At 36.1% G+C, this 24,603-nt stretch overlaps 2 protein-coding genes across 2 annotated transcripts in view; both read right to left on the bottom strand.

The window, feature by feature from the left end:
• The window catches only part of LOC126750859 (cecropin-1-like), a 479,399-nt gene that overhangs the window by 149,250 nt on the left and 305,546 nt on the right, over window positions 1-24,603 (bottom strand). The gene's annotated exons all lie outside the window — the stretch shown is intronic.
• LOC126761328 (uncharacterized) lies at window positions 1,096-22,733 on the bottom strand. Its single transcript, XM_050477430.1, has 10 exons — window positions 22,410-22,733; window positions 21,933-22,328; window positions 20,638-20,746; window positions 20,261-20,556; window positions 18,419-18,722; window positions 11,282-11,309; window positions 10,805-10,892; window positions 3,942-4,457; window positions 3,663-3,771; window positions 1,096-1,901 (listed from the first exon to the last, which is right to left on the bottom strand). Exons 1-10 carry the CDS (start codon window positions 22,492-22,494, stop codon window positions 1,307-1,309), a joined length of 2,526 nt encoding a protein of 841 aa, XP_050333387.1. The 5' UTR covers window positions 22,495-22,733; the 3' UTR covers window positions 1,096-1,306.

The following is a 24,603-nucleotide window of genomic DNA, read 5'->3' as shown; positions in this document are numbered from 1 at the left end:
CATTCGTGTTTTACTCCAAAGATTAAAAACTTTAAAACAAGTATTGTTTAAAAGCAGCTCTTTAATAAATTCTTAATCCAGACAAATTCAAACTCTTCTGGAAACGAAGTTTATCTGTCTATTTTATCCACCATTGCTCATAAACTACTGAGTCATAGGCTAAAATATAGATAATGTAACATACATATAGGTGAATAAGGCCTAAGATAGATACTGCAAGGGCAATAAGCCACGCAGAGACCAGTTTGGAGCTTTGCGGTACCAGATGGAGTTCAATTGATAAGCTCATGAGGAGGAGTCATCCTCTAGGATGCCTGCGCTTGACGATCGATATCGATACCTCCTCCAGTGTATTATACCGTGAGACCCCAGATGCTTACAGGGTAGTCTTGCCAATGCGGGACAAGAAAATGAGTCTCATCGCTGAAGATAATTTTTCGATGATAATCGGGATCATTTTCAAGTTGTTGCTCAGCCCAATTCACGAATATACGACGATCCTGGTGGTCCAGCGGCTTCAGTTCTGGCGTCAATTCGATCTTATAAGGATGTAGGCTAAGATCTTTTCGCAAAATTCACCAACATTTCGCAGAGATGCCCAGCGCTTGAGAACGAAGTGTGAGAGACTGATTTGGGTCTTTCTCAATTGATGCGCTAGCGGCAGCAATATTCTCGCCACTACGGGCATTTCGTTGTGTCACCGGCACGGGAGCATTTTGTACTGTGCCTGTGAATTAAAATTTTCCCACTAGACGCCAAATTGTTGGACGTAACACTCTTAAACTTGAGACCACTGACTCCGAATTTCAGAAGTAGTTTTTAATAATTTTGACTCGTTGTTGGCTCGTATATTTTTCCATGATGAAATGGCAAGCCTTACTGAAGAGAAATCTCAAAAGTAGCGTCCCTATTGAATAACCCCATATATAAAATTTTTTTTAGTTTTTGCGGAAGATTGCCATTTCAATAAATAATTTAAAATTCGAAATATTTATAATTTAAGAATTTTTTATTGAATTTTTAGCAACACGAAAGAATTATTTCGTCATTACATTACATATAAATTCTTATACTATACAATATAAATTATTTTCTACATTTGGATAATTTAATTACGTTAAATAACCCCACAAATATAATACAATATATATTGTGGGGTATAATTTTTAGAATATGCGAACATGACACGAAACAAAATGAGAAACTAATGGCAAGATCACAATTAAATTCATGTTATTAAATGCTAATATAACCTAATAATTAAATAATTTATATATAAATACAAGTGCATTAAGACAAAATTAAATTAATTGCGTAAATTGCTTCGTATCCAGTTGTCATAGTTCGCCACACGCGTATGCACGGCCGGCCAGCCGCTCAGACCGCACTTGTAGCCAAATGACACGATGCCCTCCAACACCCAAGCATCGTTGCGGAAACGCATAAGCGGACCACCAGAGTCACCCTCGCAACTATCCTCGGCATAATGGCCACCAGCACAGAGTTGATTGCTCACCACATTCACCTTGCGTTCGCGATACTTGCGCTGACATTGTGACAAGTCTACAAGCGGCACTTGTAATTTCTGTTTCACAGCACTTTTGGGGCTGCGCAGCGTGCGACCCCAACCGGCGACGGTGTACTGTGTGCCGCTAGCCGGTGCCGAACGCTCTTGCGCCACAGCCGATGGCAGGCAGATGGGACGTATGGAATCCGAGAAGCGTATATCCTGATCGAGACGAATCAGCGCGATGTCGTTCTCCTTATTGGGCGAATCATCACGATATTGCGCGTGTGGTATGGTCTCCTCAATGCCGACACGTATGGCCGCGGGAGCGCATGAGTAGTCATTGCAATCGGTTTGCTTCGTGATGTCATATTCGCCTAAGCGAACGCCAACGCTACGGAAAGAGCAAATAATGATATTAATAATATTTTTTCTATGGATTTATTTATAACTAATTTTTATTTTTGGTTTTTCTATTTAAAAAAGTAATAATGTTATGTTAGATGCAATTTGCGTGAGTTCTTGTATGGGTGAAAATAACGGGTAAATTTTTAGGAGACAGCCTCTCGAAATGTATGTTCATTTAATATCATAAAATATAGCGTATGGGTTAAGGCATTTGATTAGAGTCTCAAGAAAAAAAGTGAATTTTCTAAGGTTAAGAGTACAAAGTAGCTAAATTCTTTGTTAGATACTTATATATTTATGTAAGGAAATCCCTTTAGTACGAGGAACTCACTTCTAAACCTCAATCGACTGGCTTAGAGCAACAAAATCGATCCATTTCTGAAGCAAATGGTAACTGGTGATGAACAGTGGGTCACCTAAGATAATGTCAAGCGAATGCAATCGTGGTTGAATCGCGGTGAGCCGGCGCAAACTTAAACTCAGCCAGGATTGATGGTCGGGATGGTTTTGCTATGTTTGATGATTGTATTGATATGTTATGATTGCTTAGAAATAATCTACTAAGATCCGCTTTCTTAAGATCATATTCTTAATTCGGACCTGCGCAATCAACAAATAGACGGTCTGAAGAAAGTAATTGCCCAGAAGTGGCCAGTTTTGGCCATTAGAATAAGAATTGTGTTCCGTCAGGACAATATCAGAGCTTCGGAACGCTTGCTTGGGGCTTGGGAAGTCTTTATGAATTCACCTTATGGTCTCAACCTGGCACCAAGTGATTGCTTCCAGATGCTGACTATATCGAATGATTTTGCTGGTGAAAATTTCATCTCAAAGGTAGCTTATGAAAACCAACTGTTCGGGTTTTTCGAGACCGGCATTATAAAATGACCTTCAAAACACTAACAACCGTTAGCAAAGCTTATAAATATTCAAATTCATTTTCTTACCAAGAAGCTTTTCATTTGTCGGACAACTAAAGCTAAAAGCTACCACACAATTGACCGATGAAACTCAAGTCCTTGTATGGAAAATTATTTTATTTAAATTAAAACTGATTTGTGAAGGGTAATCTCGAAGTCGATGGAACTATGAGCTGTTCGAGATATACGACGCCATTGATATGGTTCAGCGAACCAAGAGGCAACGGGTACGCTGGCTAGGTCATGTCGTCCGAATAGATGACAACACTCCAGCTCTGAGTATTAGACGCAGTACCCGCCGGGCGAAGCAGAGGAAGAGGAAGACCTCCACTCCGTTGGAAAGACCAGGTGGAGAAGGACATGGCTACACTTGAAATCTCCAACTCGGCTATAACCGTGTAAGTACTGTCTACGCCAATAAAGAAGGAGAAGAAAGGTATTCTAACTGCGGTGCAACTAACGTCCTTTCTTATTTTTCATTACTTAATTAGTCATACCAACTTTCTCATACCGGAAATACCATATAGTAAAGTCATAAAGTTTTTGCTTAACTTGGAGAATTTGAGAATGTCAATTCATCACTCATTCTTATCATCGACAATTAACTTAATAAAAAATGATCTGCGGTTTTCGACATCTGGTCGTAATTAGCGACTTTCAAAGTGTGACTAAATGGCATGCGCAACTTAATTTAGAACATTTATGAATATAGCTCGATACTGAAGAAATGTTAGTGGGTCTAACTTAAGACTTCAAGTTTATTTCTTTTTTTATTTTCGAATGAAATCCGCAAATGTCGTTAGTGAAATACACAAAATGCCACTTACAGCTGTCCGATTTGCTTCTCAATGGCACCTTTCACGCAATGCGCCGCCGTCAGCACATAGCGGTTATTTATGAGCGAACCCGCACAGCTGGTTGACACGCCACCGGAACCTATAATTACAATAGATTGAAAAATTTACAATTCTAATATTATATAACTAAATGTAAATAGACAAGCATGCAAATAGGTTAGCGCATTCCAGCATTAGCTGTCAACTCAAACTCTTACACATCACTAAATCAAAATCTACATAAGTAAAAGTAAGCAATTCGTCACTCACGTCGATTGTACTCGAGCAACACCATCCATGGAAACTCATAGAGATCCGCATCCGAGCCGCCATAGATCTTATTCGATATTGTCACGCCGCCACAGGTGGGCAAGCGCGGCAGCACGGCCGCGGCAGATGTTTGCGCACCCGCTGTCAGATCTCTCGGTTGCTTGCCGCTGCCACCGTTGCCGCCGATGCTGTTAAAGTCACGCCCACCACCAGCTACTGCGTTTATGCGCTGCCTCTGCCGTTGTCGGCCCTCACCGAAGCCGACGGGAAATAGCACCGTGCTTGGCTGGCGGTTGTAGTCGTCGTCGTCGTCATAAGTGTTGCGCGTGAAACCGGTATCTCCGGTGCAGCACACATACGGCGCATTGCCGTAGCCGCCGGTGCATTCGGAGGCGCGCAGAAATTCGGTGTCGAGCGGCTGGATGGAGCCGCGTTGCAGCACCGACAACAATGTCTGACAATCGTAGATCGAGACGCATGCGCCGGGGCGTTGATTGGGATTGAAGCAGCGGCGCGCTGAAAAGAAAAACAAAAACGTAAACAAAAAGCGTAAAGAAGAGTGCTTAACAGGCAAGGAGCATGCGTAAATGTAGGCAGAAAGATAAGCGCTAGCGGTTTAGTTGGCTTTGTTGGCGTTAATAATTTATGCATATGTGTATACAGTTATAAGCATGGTATGGTGTCTGGGGATTCACCTTGACCACAGTCACTCTCTGTTTGGTTTGTGCTCTGTTTGTTTTATTTTTTTTGTTTTTTTTTTTTTGAATTTTCATTTTTTATTCGCGCCTTCTTCGCGCGCTGCTGCTAGCTCGTCGTCTCATCGTGCATGCATTTGGTCTAATTGAACATTTTTGCGGTTTACAAATATTGCCATTTTATTAGTTTATTATGTTATTTTTTTCGTTTCAATTAACGTTTGCGGTCGAGCGCTGCGCCTAATGAAAGGTTCTTTACTTTTCACGGCGACAGCTTTGACATGTGCGTGAAATTTGCATAAATTAGCTAGCCAACCAGCTCTTGATTATTTTATTGACACAATTGCAACAAGTCATAAAGCTATATTTAGGCAATCTATGTATATGTATATGTTTACTTGTCCGTTTATCGCTCATATTAAGCGCCATTATTATTATTGATTGTTCATTAAGTCAATGTGTTGAATGATTCCCCACACTTTTTTAAGAATTTTTTTGTTTTTTCGAATATTTCTTTCAGATGCAAATGCCATTTCTTGTAACAGGTTGTCAAAATATATTTAGAATTTTCTAACAAAGCAAACAAGTTGTCAAATAAATTTAAGAATTTCTTAAGAGAGGGGATTTTCGTAGCAAAACGCGGGTCTGTCAAAGTGATCGTTGTTTCGATAAGCGCTTTTTAAATCATATATACCATAAATTTATGCAAAATCAAAGCAGATAAAAATACTTAAATTTAAGTAGTTAAAAAAAAAACAAAAAATTAAAAATTTTGTTAAATAAAAAAGTTTTCCATAGAAAGACAAGATTTTGATCGTACAGTATGTATGACAGGGTCGGATATCGGCGGTTCCCACAAATCAATCAGCAATCTCTTGGTGAGAAATGAAATGAGCAAGATTTCTGTCTAATATCTCGAAAACTGAGGGATTAGTACGCGTATAACATATACTTTATAGGCTCTCTGACGTTCACTTATGTTTAAACTTTGTGGAAACTTAAGGGTTGTATACAGTTAGAATTTTCAAAAAGTCATTTTTTTATTTTTTTTAATGTTCATACATATATCTAAGAATATATACTGACAATTTCATATCGTTCCGATGAATATTTTCGAAGTTACACGCAAATTTGAAAATGCGTTTCAGATCTTGGAACTACAAGACCAAACTTTAAACGCGTTTTTCTCAAAGTGGTGACCAACATTACTCGAAAACGGCTAAACCGATTTGTCTCAAATTTTAGCACGAACTTCTTAAGTATATTTTTTAGCAATTAATATACATTTCGTTTTTATTAACAAATATTTTTTTCTAAACAATTTAAGTCTGAAATTTTGGATCGATTTTTTTTAGAAACCGCTATTTTGTCAAAAAATTTTATTTTGCTTATTCCTCGAATTTATTATTAGATTTAACATTACTTTAACGAAATCTGTTTTTATTTTTTAATTCCAGAGGATTCAGTTCAGAGATATAGCAAAACGTTTTTTTTGAGAGGAGCTCCCAAAGATCAGCTGTAGTTCCTTTCCAAATAAATATTTTTACTAATACTAAGTCCTAAAATACAGTTAAAAGATATCATATATCAAAAAAAAAAAAAATTTGGATCAAAAAGCTTAAAAATTTTCTGAGAAAAAATTCTGGAAAATTCGCTTTCTTTAGTTTTCTAACTGTATATAATCCTTTAACATACAAGAATTGCCAAAGCATTAAATTACCGAAAGTTTTGTAATAGGAGAAAGTTCTTAAAATTTCTTTCTTCATATTAAGAAACTACTCAGTGCAAAATTTTTGCTGTTGAAAATTTAATTTTTGAAATAGTGAAGCGAGCAAAAAGTGTCAATATTTTAGTTGAGTTTGAGGTTAAGTTCAGTATTAAGACACAACTCCAATTTGCACTATTTCTCGCTAAATTTCGATCATAGTATTTTCAAAGCAGATTATTTAGTTTTTTTTGGCTTTGCAGAGTTAAATTTTTTTGGAGAGTTTTAATTAGTAAAAAGTTTGAAATATTCGAAATTTGACTTAAATGCGATTTTTGAATTGATTTTAAATATTTCTTCTTGTAAAACCTTAAGATGTCTTAAGCAGGTAAAAAATGTTTATCAGGCCTGCCAATTGTTATAAAAGGTTGATTAAAATATATTGTTAAAATACATGGAATATTACAAAATTAATATAATTATAACAAAGGAATGCCACTTTATACAAAATAATTAAATATATTATTTTCCGACTAGAATTATCTATAACTGTAGAACTACCCAGAAAATCATAAATCTGTCTATGACATTTTTCCATTAGAATTTTGTTTTCCCATCTCTCTGGTATATGTGAATTCCATTCCAAAACAACTACCACGGCTGGGCGGCCAAGAATGAATCAAGCCAACTTATGATAGCTTGTTCTGATTCAGCGAGAGCGCCGAATAGAACAGACCAAATGCTAGTCAAATAGAGCAAAATCTAAACCATAAGGCGGTATGGCAGAACTTCCGATGTTTTCCGAATAGTTTTCAATCGATCTTGTAACATGCTGCCGAGCGCTGACATGATGGTAAATTATTGCTTCGTGTCTAGTCGCAAATTTTTCAGCAATAGCACGTTTCAATTTGATGAGATAATCTTGGTAGAGTTCCCCCTTAATGGTTTTAGCCTGTTTTTTGTTTTGTTTTGTTTTTTTAATAATATTAAGTTTTAGGAGCTCATAATACAGCACACTCCTTTGAACGCACCAAATATAGAACATTACCTTGACCTTGTCATGAAAATTCAACTTTGGCGTTGATTTTGCTGGTTGGCCGGATTCATATTTCATTTGATTTTCAGCGTTTAGCTTTGTAATGATTCTATGCTTCATTACCAGTCACAATCTGCTGAAAAACGACTTCATTTGGCAGCACTTTTGACATGCAAAATCGTTTTTCAACGCCTCGCGGCCTCAATTCACAGGGCATCCAATTTTCTTGTTATTAAACGTTTTGAAAAGGCTGCTTGAGTGACTCTGTCAACTCTTCTTTTTTTTTTGGCAACAATCTTCATCGAGTAGCGTTTTCATCTGCAAACTTCTTTTTTTTTCTTCTTCTTACAAGCAACAATCACTACTTTTAAACATACAATCCGCTTTTCGCAAGTTCGCCACCAAATTACGATGACTTTCGGCTGAGGTTTTTTTTATCTTGACTCTTGCGGCTCACGTTTTGTTTTACTTAGTTCACTTTAACGAGCGTCTACTGTATAGTAATGCAAAGCAGTTTGGCAAATCATGGCAAGTGCCTCTTCCAAATATTTTTCTAATCATTCCTAATCAAAGCTTAATTTACTTTTTGCATAAATATTGCGCAAAATTAAATCAAAGCAGCACTGCTGTTGACCAACAAAGAATTTCATAATAATGAATAATGCAGAAAAGATGCTAATCAATATTCATTCAGCTGCAACCGCACCCACTTTCCAAATGAGATTTGGCCGCAGAAAATTAAAGTTAGTGCTAATTGCTTAGTAAAATTATAAAAAATATATATTACTATATATTCCTAGGTGGGGACCAGCAGCGCGATTAAACCGCCTTATGCAAATGCGTCATATTTGCATACCAGCTCATACGCATATGTGTGTGTGTGTGTGTCGAGCATATCGGCTACGTCACGCAACCGTCATTCATGGCACAATCCATCGCAGCTCCTCAGTTGGATACAATGCCTCAAACAATCGGTGCTACATAGCATGTAAGCGTTCTTTAAGTGCCGCCGCGTCCAACAAAACAACGTAACTATAGAATTTTGGTTTTGTTTTGCGGATTGTTTTAATTGAAACGCGGATAAACAAATGCATAAACTCAAAAGCCGCACACAGTTCCGCATCTTTTGTTCAGCATAAATACAAATTTATGAACATAATGCATGTATGGATGTATGTGTGTATGAATGTGCGCTGTTTTAGTTTGTCGGCTTGCGGTCGGTCTACGTGTGCCTCATCACATATATATACATACAAATATGCGGTGAACTAAAAATGTCTTTTCTACACAATAAATGCCAATTAAAAGCAACGTGTGCTTACATGTAATTACATACTGACATACACACACACACATGCAAATATAGCATCTTTGCTAAGTGCTACAATTGGCCACACTTTAATGTGCGCCTCTTCATGGGCTTCCGTCTGTAAAAAAATATGTGTGGCATATTGGTTTATTAAGCGTTCGGCTTAGGCTGAAGGTCATTTGGTTATATTAACGGTGTGAATCAGTGAAGAGTTCAAAAAAATATAAACAACACGTTGTGGTTATTGTGGATGCTAAGCGAAATGTTGCTAGATAAGTACAAATATTTATTGAAAAATATAATTGTTTGTAAAATCTTTTCAAACAAGACTTTACAAAGAGAACGTTTGTATATGTAAAGGGTATTATGGCTTCTGTGCAGCCGAAGTTAACGTTTTTTCTTGTTTTCAAAGAAAATTTTGCAATTTCAAAGCAAAATATTTTTATGTTTCATTGCAAACTATTCAAATCTAGAGTTGCCAGCAGGATTGCGAATTCATTAATAATAAAATTTTGGATTATAAATTCGATATTCAATTTCTAATTAAAGTTTTGGAAAATTGGTTTGAGGTTAAGTATTGAAAATATAATTTGTAATTGTAAAATCGGAAGTAAGGGTTACAATTTTAAATAATAAATAAATTTTCGAATTAAAATTTGAAAAGATATAAAGTCTGCTTTTGAATATTCAAGATTAGCATTGAAAAAGGTACAACATGATATATAAAAGCGTAAGAAATTTAATTCAAAAACTATTTTTTTTTAAATTTAATATAAACTTAGGATTAAATTTTTCTTTAAGCCTATGCGGTGTTTGGGATTAAAAATTTATTTTTATTTTTTTTTTTATTGAAACACGAAGTTTATTAGGTGGATCTCTTTAAAAACAATAAAATCAGCCGTACAGAAAATCTTATTTGTGTTTTACTCAATAAACGTATTAAATTAAAAACCATAATTATAAGTAGATAATCAAATTTAGTTTACTTTTGCTTACTAGAAACATAAAAAAAAACCAAATTGAAAAAATTCCGAACCAACGAAAAAGTCCGAAAACAAATTTAAGAAAGTATAGTGGTAAAGTTTGCGTGGCCACGAGTGTATAGACTCCTTTTTTTTGGAAGTTAGTGAGACAATAAAAGAAATAAAATTGTAAATAATATTGTAGCTATAAGCTGCGTGCTAATTAATGGAGTCTTAATTTTGTAATTTTTTTGGCGTTGCCACCTGGTTTAAAAATAAAAAAGCTTAATTTTTTTTTAAATTGAGTTAGCTAATGACGTAAAAAAAGTTATGTTCAATAAAAAAAATATTTTTAAAATATTTTAAACTGAATGTTGAAAACCAAAGAAATTTATAATTTTTTTCAAAAATATAATCTACAAAAAATTTGTGTTTTATATAAAAGTGACAGAAGATATTTAGATATTTTGCAACCCTGGTTCTCAGCTGTCTTTAACTATATGTGTTTTTGAAGACTATTAAGAAAATATAAACAATAAAATTTTAAATGCGCTCAAAGACTAGAGTTAGAGCATAAATAAATTGCACGTGGGTGCCAAACTAATAAAATTTTTAAACAAAAAATTTAAAATTTTTTCAAAAATACATAACTTAAAAAACCATTTCGCAAAAATGTTATAAAAAAATATAAATTTATATAAATGTTTCAAAAATATTTGCTTAAAAAAATTTGCGTCACATTATAGCACAGATATATAAAAATGACGAACGATTTTTAACAAGAACCAGCTCGTTCATTCATATTTAATGCAACAAATATTATTTTTATACGCTTACAAATAACTGTATTTCAATTCGCATACTCTCTTGACTTGTTTTCCCACCCGTATATTATATATTTTTTGTAAATAAGTCGTTTTTCATAACAAAAAAATGTAAAAACAACTTTACCAAATTTTTTTTTGACTCGAACTCGTTTAAAAACTTGTTTTATTTGAGTTAATACAATTGATTTTTGATTTTTGATTGACGTTTATAACGGTTTTATTTCACAATAACTCGAAAACGCCGAACAAAAAAACTTCTGCGAATCTACTTGTTTTTCGATTTTTTTGGTTTTACTGTAAATTCTAGTAATTTACTGCTTCATACTTACTCTGTGTTTCGAAGTATTGTCCAAACACTAAGTTGCTTGACAGCGCGCTTATAACGGTGATAAAAATTACGCGCAACATCTTCAGGCTTCAATTATGACAATATTTATTCTTTGATGATTTTTTGTTGTTTTAATAGTTTAATTAAAATTTTGCACAAATTAACTTTTGATTTTTTTTCAGCTTCAAATTGTTCAAAACAAACTTTGCTCATTCAGTTTTTGCTTTAAAACTCACACTCACAGTCACTATAACAGTTATTCGCACGCGTTCGTAAGTTTGTTATTGTTTGAGACGTTTTGCAGCACACGTCTATGCGCAGAGTATTGGAGCACAACTGAAATCTCAGCTGGATCAGTGGTCTACTTTTATAGCTGGACGCTGCCAATAAGATGTGCAAAGAATCAAACTGGTAATCGACACAGTGATTTTCATGAATGAGTTGACTGAGCGTCTTAATTGAGTGCTTTAACACGCACCGAGCCTTCAACAGGTTCAGCTGCTACACTGAATACACATACATATGTATATGATATATAGTATATAGTTATACATACATATATGTATGCCTGTGAGTTGTTGCTGCGATTTGTAAATCACTTCTTTATTAATGCATGCTCTATTGCGGTTATGAGTAAGAATAGTTTAAGAGATTAACTTCGGTGTTTACGGCGAAATGTGCCGATTAACGTAGAAAGGCGAAATTATGGCGTAATTTCGCAAGCCTGATAAGCAGACGTTGCAGATTCGTTTCCTCTGCGGTGATAAGCCGATGATGCCAATGTATTAAATATAGATTTTAGCTCGCGTGCCAACTGCAATGACGTAGGTTTGCTAAATGGGTCCAGAAAGTGTTACAAATTGAATACATAGTTATTTTGCTGATTCACATGTTGAATTAATTTATTTTTTTTTAATATTTTAAATTAAATCAAATTTTGTTTTTATTATTGCTTTTTTGTTTAAATATTATTTTTTTTATTTGCTGTTTCTATTTCTCAAACATCAGCAACTTTCCTATCGTGTTCTCCTATACAAGTATGTGTGCGCAATTAAGTCGCGTTTAAACTCAGCAACTTAGTTTAAACTCGTTTGCTCGCCAACAGCTGTTAACTAGTTGAAGATGTTCCCCGAACGTGTTGTATTTGCATACAAACTTACAAAACTACGAGTGAGTGCGTCCATAGATGTAAATTACCTTACTATAAGCACAAATCTCATATGCGCATCATTTTTTTTTTTTTAATTTTACTACTAAAGCTTCTGTGCTACCTTTAAAACGCGTTTGTTACTTAAGTCTTTTGCTTTTGGTACTTTACTCCCGTTGTTACACGCGGCTGAGAATTTGGAATTTTTCGCCTGAAAAACAAGACACTACTCATTCTAATAAACCTCTTACTCACACACCTGATTTGTGGTTTGTGGCGCTAAGCCAAAAAGATTCGCTCATTTGCATATAATCTGAATACGAAGGCCGTTCGTTAAGACAGTGCATTTTTGTACAGCACGTGTTAGTAGTAAAGACGGCACGGATATTGGTATTTATCACCACGATGGAGGCTGGGTGTTGAAGCGAAAAGTTGTTACTTTCCACAAAGAAACTCGTTTGGACTGTTTTTTCGAATTCCATTATTCGTTTTAATATTTTCGTTAAAATCGCACCAAAAATGCTTGTCACGTCGGCCAGCATGCTCTTCGCACTCACGGCAGTGAGTAGGCAGTCTTGTTTTCTCTCCGCTGCGACACGGCACTCCTCATCGCATCAGCTGTTCTTTCGCCTTTTCCGACAACCAATGGTTTCGTTTGCAGCTGTACGTAAGGAGTTTGAAATGCCATCACACAGTTCCTTTATACCGAGTTGTTGACGAGTGCTCTCAGAGAGCAGGCGTGCAAGCCGAGTAGCAAATCGTTCGGCTCTGTTCTGTTGAGATTGCAGCTTCTCGATGTCGCTTCCTTGCGTTTGTTGACGTTCTTTGCTACACAAACGTGAGTGCGTATCTTCGCTGCAACCAAATAGTGGGTCGAATCAATGCTAGGATCTCGGAGCGTACGCACGTCTAAAACACTGAAGACGTATCTGCCGTCTATCATAACATGATCGATATGTTTGGTGACTTTTCGAACCGAAGGCAGCCAGGATGAATTTTTCTATGCTGGAATCTAGTACTACAGATAACCATATTTCCGGCCGCGGCGAAGTCGATCAACGTCAACCCATTTAGGAACGTTGCATCATGGATACTGAATTTACCAACCGTTGTGGCAAAGATACTTCTTCTTCGTGGCGGAGGCCAGCTCTCATAGGTGCGTCCCAAGCGCTAATAGAAGGCGCCTTTGGTCACTTCTCTTCCGTCAAACTTCGCTTTCATGCGGATTGGCCACTGTAGTGCGCTGTAGTGTATGCCACAAATATTTACTTGTCTCAGTCCTTGTCCCGTCCATCGCATTTCTTGAAGAAGGTGATGTCAGCCTTTCATTTAAATATGTATATAGGCTCTTGAAATGAATTGTACTCAACTAAATTGAGCTTGAGAGCTGAACTCAAAAGCCAAGCATATAAGCGAATCGAACACGGCTCTAGTCCTGATCTTTAAACTGACGAAATAATTTTTATGATGCCACATAGTGACTCAAACCAATTCAGTGTTATTATTTTGTATAATTTGAAAATAATTCAGTCTTTGCACTGCGACTTATGGTCTGTTGTGGTGCCCTCTCTTGTATAAATTCTTAGAAAGTATATTGGGACAAAATGAAGTAGCATTGCGAAATGAGAAGCCATTTCTTGGCTTATCTAGCTTACCTCGTATATAAGTAGCCACTATACACTCCACTAGAAAATATGGGAAAAGAGTCAAGTTTGTTGTGGTTTTCCTATAAAATGGTGTTTTGGAGAAGCCGAACCACTTATATTAGAGCTAGCATGTAATTTGGGCAAATTAGAAAAATTTCCATTGTTTTCTTAGTTAAATTATAGCAATAATTCGTCATAAAATGAAGGTAAGTAATTGCTTTCATCTCTACCGGGCAAGTTACATATAATGAAAAATCTTATGCATAAACATATGTCTAACTCAACCAACAATAGCGCTTTGGGCGACCGCTTTGCCCAAAAAATAAGGTGACATTTGAATTTAATCTGCGCGCGTCGGAGGATTTGGAGAATTATTTTTTTTTAGGTTGGTAGTACTGTCAGTCACATTTATGTCAAATTTCATGTCAAAATATTCATTAGTGTGTGAGATACGTGTCGTTTTGTGAGCTGCTAAAAGTGAGTTTTTCGTTTTTTGCGATGTCGAAATTTGTTGAGCAAAGAATTTGCATTAAATTTTGTTTACGGAATCAATTTTCTGCTGCGGATACGTTGAGGATGGTGCAAAAAGCCTTTGGTGATGAGGCTATGTCTAAAAAAATGTTTACAAGTTGTATAGTGAGTTCCAAGCCGGCCGTGAACGTGTCGAAGACGAAGAGCGTCCAGGGCGACCATCAACCTCAACCGACGAAGCTCACGTTCAACAAATCAAAGATTTGGTGTTGAAAAACCGTCGATTAACAATTAGTGACCTTGCTGATGAAGTTGGCATATCGAAAGGCTCAGCCAATACCATTTTGAAGGATATTTTGGGCCTCAAGCGCGTCAAATCTCGACTGGTACCGAAAACATTGAATTTTTTTGGAAAAAAGGCGTCGCGTTGAATTGTGTGAAACGGTCCTTCAGACTACCAGGGTGTCATGAAACGCATTATAACTGGCAATGAGACTTGGATCTATGCTTACGACCCCAAAACAACCGATCAATCGAGCGAATATCGTGCCAAAAGAGAGCCGAGACCAAAAAAATCGCGCCAAAGTCGCTCAAAAATCAAGGTCATGTTGACTGTTTTCTTCGATTATCGTGGTGTTGTGCATTATGAATTCCTTCCAACCGGTCAAACAGTCAACAAGGAATATTATTTGAACGTTATGCGTCGTTTGCGTAACGCTATCCGCCTAAAAAGGCCGGAGTTGTGGAAAGACAATTCTTGGTTTTTACACCACGATAATGCACCATCCCATACTGCCCTCGTAATTCGTGATCATTTCGCCAAAAACTCAACCCATATCGTTATTCACCTGATCTGGCGCCGTGCGACTTCTGGCTGTTCACCAAGCTCAAAAGACCGCTCCGGGGACACCGTTTTTATACGATAGAGGCGATTCAAGCCGCAGCGAAGACGGAACTGAAGGCCATCCCGGAAAGTGACTACAACCAGTGTTTCAAAGATTGGAAAATCCGTTGGCATAAGTGCATTGCATCGGGAGGGGATTACTTTGAAGGGGATGAAATTGATTTGGAAGAATAAATAAAGAATTTTCAAAATAAATACAATGTCACCGTATTTTTTGGGCACAGATAGATACAATATAAAAGAATGGCTCCGCCACGTAGTTTTATAACACCAAAACGAAACGCCGGATTTATATACGAAATAGATATATTCATTTTTATGTACTCAAACATAAATGATCAGCGGAACGAGTTTAGTCGTTTTAGCCATATCCTGCCTATCCGTCTGTCTTTTCGTATTTATATACCCGAATCAGTCCCTCAGTTCTTGAGATATCGTTCTGAAACTTTGCATATGCCCTTTTCTCCCCAAAAAGCTACTTATTTGTCGAAACCGTCGGTATCGTTTACTATATCGGTTACTATATGACTATAAGATATACCTGTCATACAAACCGATGGATCAAAATCAAGTTCTTGTGGGAAAAACTTTTTTGTTTGACTGGCATAGATTATTGTATAAGGTAACTCATCTAACTCCGAAAAAATAGTTCAGTTCGAACATCAATATCATATAGCTGTGATAGAAACTAACCGCTCAAAATCTTTAGGCCATATCAATGCATTTATGAAGGGTATTCTAACTTCGGTGCAGCCGTACGTTTTCATCGTATTTCTTAAACTTTATTTTTCTTACAAATATAAAAACAACAACACGTCTTCACATTCATAAAATATGCACAATTAATATTCAATTTTTGTTTACGTTAAATATTCAATTATGCATACAATTTCATGAAAAACTTGTTGTTGCCTGACTTCTCATTGTCTTTTTATTAACACTTTCATTCTAACGTAAAGCTCAATGAATCGCAACGCCACACAATTTGCAACATTCATGTAAATTCCCAATGTGTGTAAGTGTGTAAGTGATACACATACGTATACAATATTTGAGTGTAATCGATTGAAAATAAATCGAGCTAATTTCTAGATTGCTCTCCATTCAGCATGATAACAGCAACAACAACACTTGTGGTGCGTTGCTCTGGATTGTCATCCAATCTAGGGAAATACCTGCAAATATTTCCGTTTCCGTTGGTCTATGAGTCACACATTCTAACCATATTCAGTATCTAATTACGCGCTTCACCCTGCGGGTATTAACCAGCAAGCTTTCAATAGTTTTATTGCAGTTTAATGACTCTCCAAGTGCGACATGCGTTTGATTTGACATTGTCTCAATGAAAAAGTTATTGAACTCGTGTTGAAGTGGACTAACGACTGATTTAACATTTTACAGTTAATATTATATGCCGCCTAGTAGTTGTGGTTAACTCTTTTGTGGAATTCTGCACACAGAAGCCGTTGAGACTAAACCGCAAGCGTAGTTTTCGCGAAGGAACTAAAATTATGATATTTTTTCTTATTCACACTGAATGGTTTACCGAAATTATTAACCAATAGTTTTGAAATAATAAAGTTGCTGCATGGTAACATTAAGTTATGCAATGCCAATATAAACTAATGTCTAATGCTAAAAGTAGGGAAAGCACACCTAAAAGTAAATATTCTCTAAGTGTATCGTAAACATTCATTACCATAAGGGTTACGAGATGTTAGATAAGTGTTATTGATGAGTTTCAGAATTAAGATTTTTAGAAAGTAACAAATATGTATATTATCATTGCTATTCCTTTATACAAAAATTTCCACTAGAAATCTTTTTTTACATTACGTCATATACATATATAATAGACCATCTAACCCGGATTGAAAAATACTGCATTTTCACGTATTTTAATTCAAATCTTTCCGCCGTGATGGCCTGTATTGCCTTCAGCGAATTTTGTTTTTTGGTTTTGACTCAGTTGTAGATCGCCAACCCTAGATTGTGTGACAGTTCCGATATCATATGATGAGTGTAGTGTTCTCAGTTATGTTTTCCAGCATCTCTTCTGCGATCTCTATACGTACTCAATGTTGCTTTTTCAAAACATTCAAGTATTTTAGTACGAATCCAGTATTGCGATGCATCATACCTAAAACTTGAACCAAAATATGTTATGAGTCGATCCATTGAGATCTTCGTGTGTTAATGAAGCAATGTTTTTTGGGCAAAAAAAAGTAATGTTGCAGCCAAAGTTTGCAGTGATCAACATTATTTTGGATTATATACCATGGAAGTCAACCATTAAAAGGTGGTTGGAACGAGGCGAAATGAGCACCGAAGACGATGAAGGCACTGGGCGTCATAAAGAGGCTGTTATGGCCGAAAATAACACAAGAGTTCACAAAATAATTTTGGTTAACCGTAAAGTGAAGTTGTTCGAGATAGCAGGCACCATAAAGATTTCAACTGAACGTGCACATCAATCGTATTATTCACGAATATTTGGATATAATAAAGCTCTGTGCGATTTAATTTAAATGACGAACCACGTCGAGGACGTTCAATCAACACGTCCATAAAATAAAGGAATTAATTGGTGCTTAAGAATTTACTATTAATAGTCAAATATTTCACTGGCGTGGTTGGTATATTTGAAGGATCAGTGAAAACTATTTTGAGAGATCATTTGGGCCTAAGAAAAGTGAAAGAACCAAAATAACTAAATTTTTTCGACAAACTCATCGCGTTAACGTCTGTGAAACAATGCTTTCCGACTGCCAGGTTGTCATGAAATAATGTTTTACTGGCGGTGAATTTTGGATCTATGCTTACGACCTGGAAACAGACGATCAGTCGGTCGAATATCGGGGGAAAAGTGTGCCGAAGCCGAAAAAACCACGTCAAAGCAATCGCTTCCGACCGTCCAAACTGCCAACAAGGAATACTATTTGAGAATTATGCATCGTTTGCGCGAAACTATACTTAACCAGAGGCCTTTAGAATATTGATAGTTTAAAGTATTTCCTTTAATACCATCTTTTCTACTAAGGCATAATAATAAAGTCTGCTTTTATAAACGGACAATGCTTTATGTTCTTAATTTAAATTAATCCAGTCTCAAGCTTCTCTGAATTCTACTATAGGCTCTCATAGAGGAATTCATATTTTGTTTTTCGAAAACTACTTTTTGTCTCTTTAAAGGTTCAAATCGAGAATCATTCAAAATTTAACTAATTTGATAAGTAAAAATATAGTATTATATAAGATTTCCTCTTAAAAATTTTTAAGAGTTTTGTTTTATAGCACACAAATGTACGTACATATATGTATATACAATAAAATCTGGCCTTATACAATCATATACTATATATTTATTAGATCTCTCTAAAAATTTACAAATATATTTTTGAATATTAGCTAAGTAATTCTAGATATCATAGCCATAAATTATGGTACTACCAAGGTTCCATGTGATCTGCGATCCAATCGATATAACTTCGTACACGCGTATAAATTCCCGGAATATTCTCTTGACCGCAGCTCTGGCGCCCAAATGACACAACACCCTCTATTACCCAAGAGGCTGAGTGGAGGCGCATAAGTGGACCGCCAGAATCGCCAGTGCATGCATCTTCATAGAATACACCGCCAGCACAGAGTTGCTCATCAGATAGCGATGTCTGCGTCTCGAAAACATGGCGACATTTTTCCATTGAATATAGGGGCAAGTGGACTTTCTTCTTCACTCTGCTATGACGTGCTAAATGGAAAAGAAAATGGAATTATTGAAAATGTTACAAATGTTGTTGTAAATGTACAATTGTTAGTTTCAACTTAGAGAGTTATCGTAATGTAACAACCTCGCCCAAATCCATATAAGGGTTGACAACGGGATAATAGGACCTCTAAAAAGAGGTTTGAACCAATTTAATTCATAATGAACCTGCTCATTATGTTCTCTTTCCACAGTTTAAGAATTTGTAACAGAGGAATACAAACAACCCAATTCCCCATTTAAATTCGTATCTAGTTCTTCATTTATTTTACAAAAGGGAACTCAAGTATTGATCGGTTTCAAGGTTCCCTACTTTTCACTTATCGCTTTCAAATGTTGGTCGAGGCTACGTCTCAGATGGTGCTTGCATTGAGTCCAATTTGAGTTGACTCGTTACAGCATTTCGACCGGAAACTGGCGAGCGATACACGTGATGTTTTGCTCCAAGACCTGAATCGAAGCATATCCGCATATAGTTTAGACTTTGCATATCCGCACCGGAAAAAGTCTAACAGTGTGATATCACACGATCTTGGTGGCCAATCGCCCGGCCCAAAACGTGAAGCGATGTGTGGGAAGTGGGACCGTCTTGTTGAAACCAAATGAAATTGTTCAGGCATCAAATAGTCGTTTACGTTCTCACCGGCATCATTTTTGAAGAAATATCAACCAATAATTCCATCGGCCCACAAACCGCACCAAACCGTTGTTTTTTCTTTATAAAATGACAGCTTCTGAATCTCTTCAGGTTGCTCTCCGTTCCAAAAGCGACAAATTTTGCTTGTTTACATACTCATTGAGCCAGAAATGGGCTTCATCGTTGAACAAAATTTGGCTCGAAAACGTCGGATCTTCATGGAACTTTTCAGGAGCACATAGAGCGAAGCGATGTCGCTTGGGAAAGTCGTGGGGCTTCTGTTCATGCACAAGCTGTATTTTGTATGCTTGTAATTTAAGATCTCGAAGTAAATTGCGTCAATTCTTCAAAAAAAGGCTTTTGAGAAATTGTGCACCAGAATATAAATCTGTCAAAATTTTCCCCTAAACTCCATATGCGGAGGACTATCCTTCCGGTTGACTATATAATTTCAATGCAGAGGAGTTTATGAGATATCTCTGCTAGTTTTCGAGAATAAGTTTAGCTTCAAACCACTGCAAATTGCGAGTTTAATTAAAAGAGAGAGAGCGTAACTTACTTTTTAGTACTTTTTGGGCCGTTTTCTCAATCTCTGGTTAGCAACCATCCGCCAATTAAGTTTTGGTTACAAAAAATATTCTTTACCGAATTCAGTAGTCTTGGTTAAGTGAACAGAAACTTAAGTGCACTGGCTGCTAATCAGACATTGAGAAAATGGGTCTTAGACCTGGTAACTAATATTACCTTCAAAATAGTCTCTTGCACCCGAGAGGTTTTGCCACTATTTTTTAATTAAATACTTTAAATATAAGATACCATTAGACTGCGAATTTATTCCTCCCACTTCCTTATCAATAATTTTTGTCTGCTGTAAAAATCTACTTACATAAACCCGTATGACCCCAACCAGCTACAATCAGATGTGCTCCTTCTCTTAGCTCATCTTGTAGAGCTGGTACTGGCAAGCAAACAGGCTGGATGTAGTTATTAAATTCCACAGACTTATCCAGTCGAATCAACGCTATGTCATTATGTTCATATACATTTGTGTGCGGATCAAAACCGTAATGTTCGTGCACGATAACAGATTCAATGCCGAAACGTTGAGTGGACGGTGCATACTCGTAATGATTGTAATTGTATGAAGATGCGCTCGCTTGATCTCCTACGAACACAGAGACGCTGGAATGACAAAAGGGATTTGTAGATTGTAAAAAATATTATGTTATGTTTGAAATAGTGGGTAAAATAGTTTCAACTTACAGTTTTCCGACTTTCTGCTCAACAGGACCGATCACACAGTGGGCTGCTGTTAGAACGTATCGCTCGTTGATTAAGGAACCGGCACATTCAGACAAAATTAAGCCACTTTCTGAAAGCAAAAACAAAACAGATAATAGAAAAAAATTTCCAAATTTATACTTCTATTTTCTAATCATATTATCATGGTTATAAACATAAGAAAACGCAAAATTAAGATTAATTATTAAGAACTAGTATATTCCTCTTTAAAAGCATTACTATTATCTCCCGTGGCATCTCTACTGTCCGAGGTATTATCTTTTCCTAAGAACTTGCCAAATTGAAATAAAAATTTCCCTTATATGTATACCTTATATACATACATATTATATATTTACATTTGTTAGTATACATTTCACTGATTAAATACATTTCTGCGAAGAAAGTATTTAATGCTAATAAGTACAATAAGTAGATTCTTACGACAGATCAGCCCAGAGTCACAACTTTCTAGAAATCTTAATCTAACTAACATATCTCAAATAAATTATAAAGAAAATAGATACTAGGAACTGATATAAAAAAGGCGTAAATATTTTTGAAGAGTTTTACCATCTGAACTAGTCGTTCAGTTTTCGAGATATCGATCTGAAATTTTGCATACGTTCTTTTCTCAGTAAGAACCTGCCGATTTTTCGGAATCGGCGATATGGGACGATTATAGCAAATAGCTGCCATACAAACTGAACGGTCGAAATCAAGTGCTTCTATGGAAAACTGTTTCAATTGACGAGATATCTTCAAAAAAAAAAAAATTGGCAGAGGTTGTTATCCAAGTCATGAATTCTGGCTAATATTTGACTATCTATGCATTAAGCTTCATACTGAATACCCCCATAACCGAGAGAGCAGAATTCGACCGCATCAATATATCCCGAGTTATAATTGATCGGAATAGAAATATTTGCTTTAGAAAAAGCTAAAAAATAATAATTTAATATAATATATAAACTAAAATATAATAATATTTTAGTATTTTATATAATTCTTGAACCTAGGCAAACAGACCCTAGTAGTCATTTATCACTTCAATCATGCTTGTGTGCCAATCTTGTCTCTCTACAAGAAATGCTCACTAAATTGGCGATTCTGGTGTGCTAAATACAACAAATATATGAAATTTTGAAAAATTACTCAACTCCAACCCCTGCTCATACATATGAGTCAAATTATCTTCACCACAAATATTTTTTTTCAATTTTCACTTTCTCCAAACTAGCATCATTTTCGAAATAGTATACCCAACCAACACTTACCGTTTTTATATTCCAACTTAACCATCCAGGTGAACTCTGTTATCTCAGCTTCCTCACCGCCAAAAATCTTATTCGAAATAGTCAATGCACCACAGTTCGGTGGTGTAATAAAGGCAACACTCTGACGTCCACCATGAGGCAGTTCCGTCGTTTTCGTATCCGGAAAGATAATGCGTTGTTTTTGGTCAGCATTGGGATCGAGGAACTTCGTATCGTTCGTACAGCAAACGAAGGGAAATTTCCCTCTTGCATAAGCGCCACCGTCACATTGCGACATACGTACGAAACTATATTGTGCCGTTAATTGTTTTCTTAAGACGAAAGCCAACGAACGGCAATCGTAGATTGATATGCACTGGCCGACTTTCTGATTTGGGTTTAGACAGCTTGCCGGCGCTTAAAACAAAAAAAGAAGAATTTTAATTTCTTGTTTGTTTACCGAAATACGTACGAGTATGTATGTATATTTGCTTTTACCAGATTCGTATGCCGGCCCGTTATGCGCAGCAATGAGAATGTCGCTCAAAAGCAACAATAAAATTCTAGAAACCTGTCTCCACATGATTTTGCTACTGTTGGTCTCACATCTAAAATGCTACTAATTCCGGGATCTGACAAGCTGATCGATCGTGCAACTGAACGACCTTAAGTGGGAAGAAGCTTTTGTTTTATTAAGCTTTTACGAGTATAGTATAATCTTGATTATTTATAAATGCACTGAGAATACGTTTGGCTTCGGGTTTTCTTCTGTTTATAATTATCGTGCTGAGATAATAGTGGAACGTCAGAACTGTTATTTCGATATTGATATAAGCGTGAGACTTAGTAAGCGTTGATTAAATAGAGGGTTGAGAGCTTTTTGACTATACCGGCTCTGGAGTCGTGCCTATTTATGCATGTAAATATATAGTAATTCATTGATAAACTATCAATCACGTATATTGTTATAATGATTGTAAATATTTGCAGGCCTTTGGAGACGACTTAAAGGGATTTTCTAGACCGGACCGGTTTAAAATTGTGAAAGTCTTATTTTGTAAATTTAAATCTGAATTGGATTTGACAGGCATTTTCAAATTCAATTTCAAGGGTTTTTTTTGTATAAACTAATGAAATCCGGAAAAGTGAAAGTTTCATAACTGTTGATTCAATGATAGGAACCCGAATTTAAATCATTCACGACGCAACCGAGAAAAAAAGAACAAAACTGCTGAATGATGCTCTGAGGCAACCCTTTTTTCTTTCTTATTGCAAATAGTACCCTATCAAAGCTGTGGTATTCGACTCCTAAAAAATAGTATTATTATTATACTTTCGCTAACCTACTATTAACTTGCTAAATAAATAACACAGAGGCATTCAATTTCGCAGCGAAGATGGTTCTGAAGGGCTTCATAGGAGTCGGTATCAAAGTTGTACTATGGTCTATGGTAAAATTCAATATCACAGGAATTACTTGTTCAAATTCTAAACCGGAAGTCGTGAGCTGTTTAAGTCATATTTAAAAGCATCGTTTGTGGCCACTCTCAAGAGAATGTATGTAAATATTTTAATGAAATTTAGATGCATTTAAGGTGTGTTCCAAAGTAAACAGGACTTTAAAATAAAAACAAGAACAAATAGTTTTTTCGGCAAAATCAATTCATTTTATTCAAAATAGTCTCCTTCTGCTTCAATACAGCTTTTTGCACGGTCCAAAAGCATGTCGAAATAGTGTTTTAGCTCGTTGGCCAATATGCCGATGCAAGCCTTTTGAACAGCCTCTACGTCAGCATAACGCTTTCCTTTCATGGGTAAATTCATTTTTCCGAAAAGGAAAAAGTCGCACGATGTCATATCAGGTGAATACGGGGAGTGTTTAATGGTTAAAAAGTGATTTTTGGTCAAATAACAGACAAAGTGTGCAATGTTTTCGCTCTTACTTTAATCTTAATTCTTCCATATCCAAAGGTCTTTCTGTTATCTCATTACAAGAAAGGTTTTTGATATGTTTTCTACAGCATTCATGATTTTGTAATTCTCTATTGATTCCCTCTATGCGCTTATTCTGGTGCACAGCTTCAGAGAATCCCTATTTTGAATAAAGTAGCGCTAAACCGAAATAGTGTTAAGCGAATTCTTACTGTAATGTGTTCCTGTTGTAAACAAAAGTCGGGCCAATAGTCCCCCCAATAGGGATATGTATGTACATTGTATGTATATAAATGTTCAGGATGACTTGGACATTCCTCTGATACTCTCATGTTGCAGAGTGAAAATGGGCGAAATCGAACTACAGTCCCGCCTGCACAATTTAAGTTCCATTTGATTCTTTCTCTTTCCAGTATACAAATAAAGAATTAATTAGTATATAAATGTAAAATGTTGCACGAATAGTGCCTTTGAAACTGTTCAAGCCCTTGGGTATTGAATATGTGGAATCTGTGCTTATAGTTGAGAGATATATGCTGTAATTGAAATGCAGAGAAAATATTTTCCTGATAATAAGTAGTATTTCTGTGTGTCAAAAATGAGTGAAATCGGGGCAAACACGTGCTTTAACCCCCTTAAACTTTCTGTATAAAGCTACCACATATATCGCCCAATATGTGAATTATAAAAATTGACCATGACCAGAGTTTTCAAACATCCAGATGATCTTACTCTATATGATTGGTGATTGTATGTGAGG

Source organism: Bactrocera neohumeralis, chromosome 2 (genome assembly GCF_024586455.1).
Source record: "Bactrocera neohumeralis isolate Rockhampton chromosome 2, APGP_CSIRO_Bneo_wtdbg2-racon-allhic-juicebox.fasta_v2, whole genome shotgun sequence".
In the NCBI taxonomy this organism is placed as follows: Eukaryota; Metazoa; Arthropoda; class Insecta; order Diptera; family Tephritidae; genus Bactrocera; species Bactrocera neohumeralis.
The sequence above is the reverse complement of the archived record's forward strand: the minus strand, read 5'-3'. Positions and strand labels throughout refer to the sequence as shown.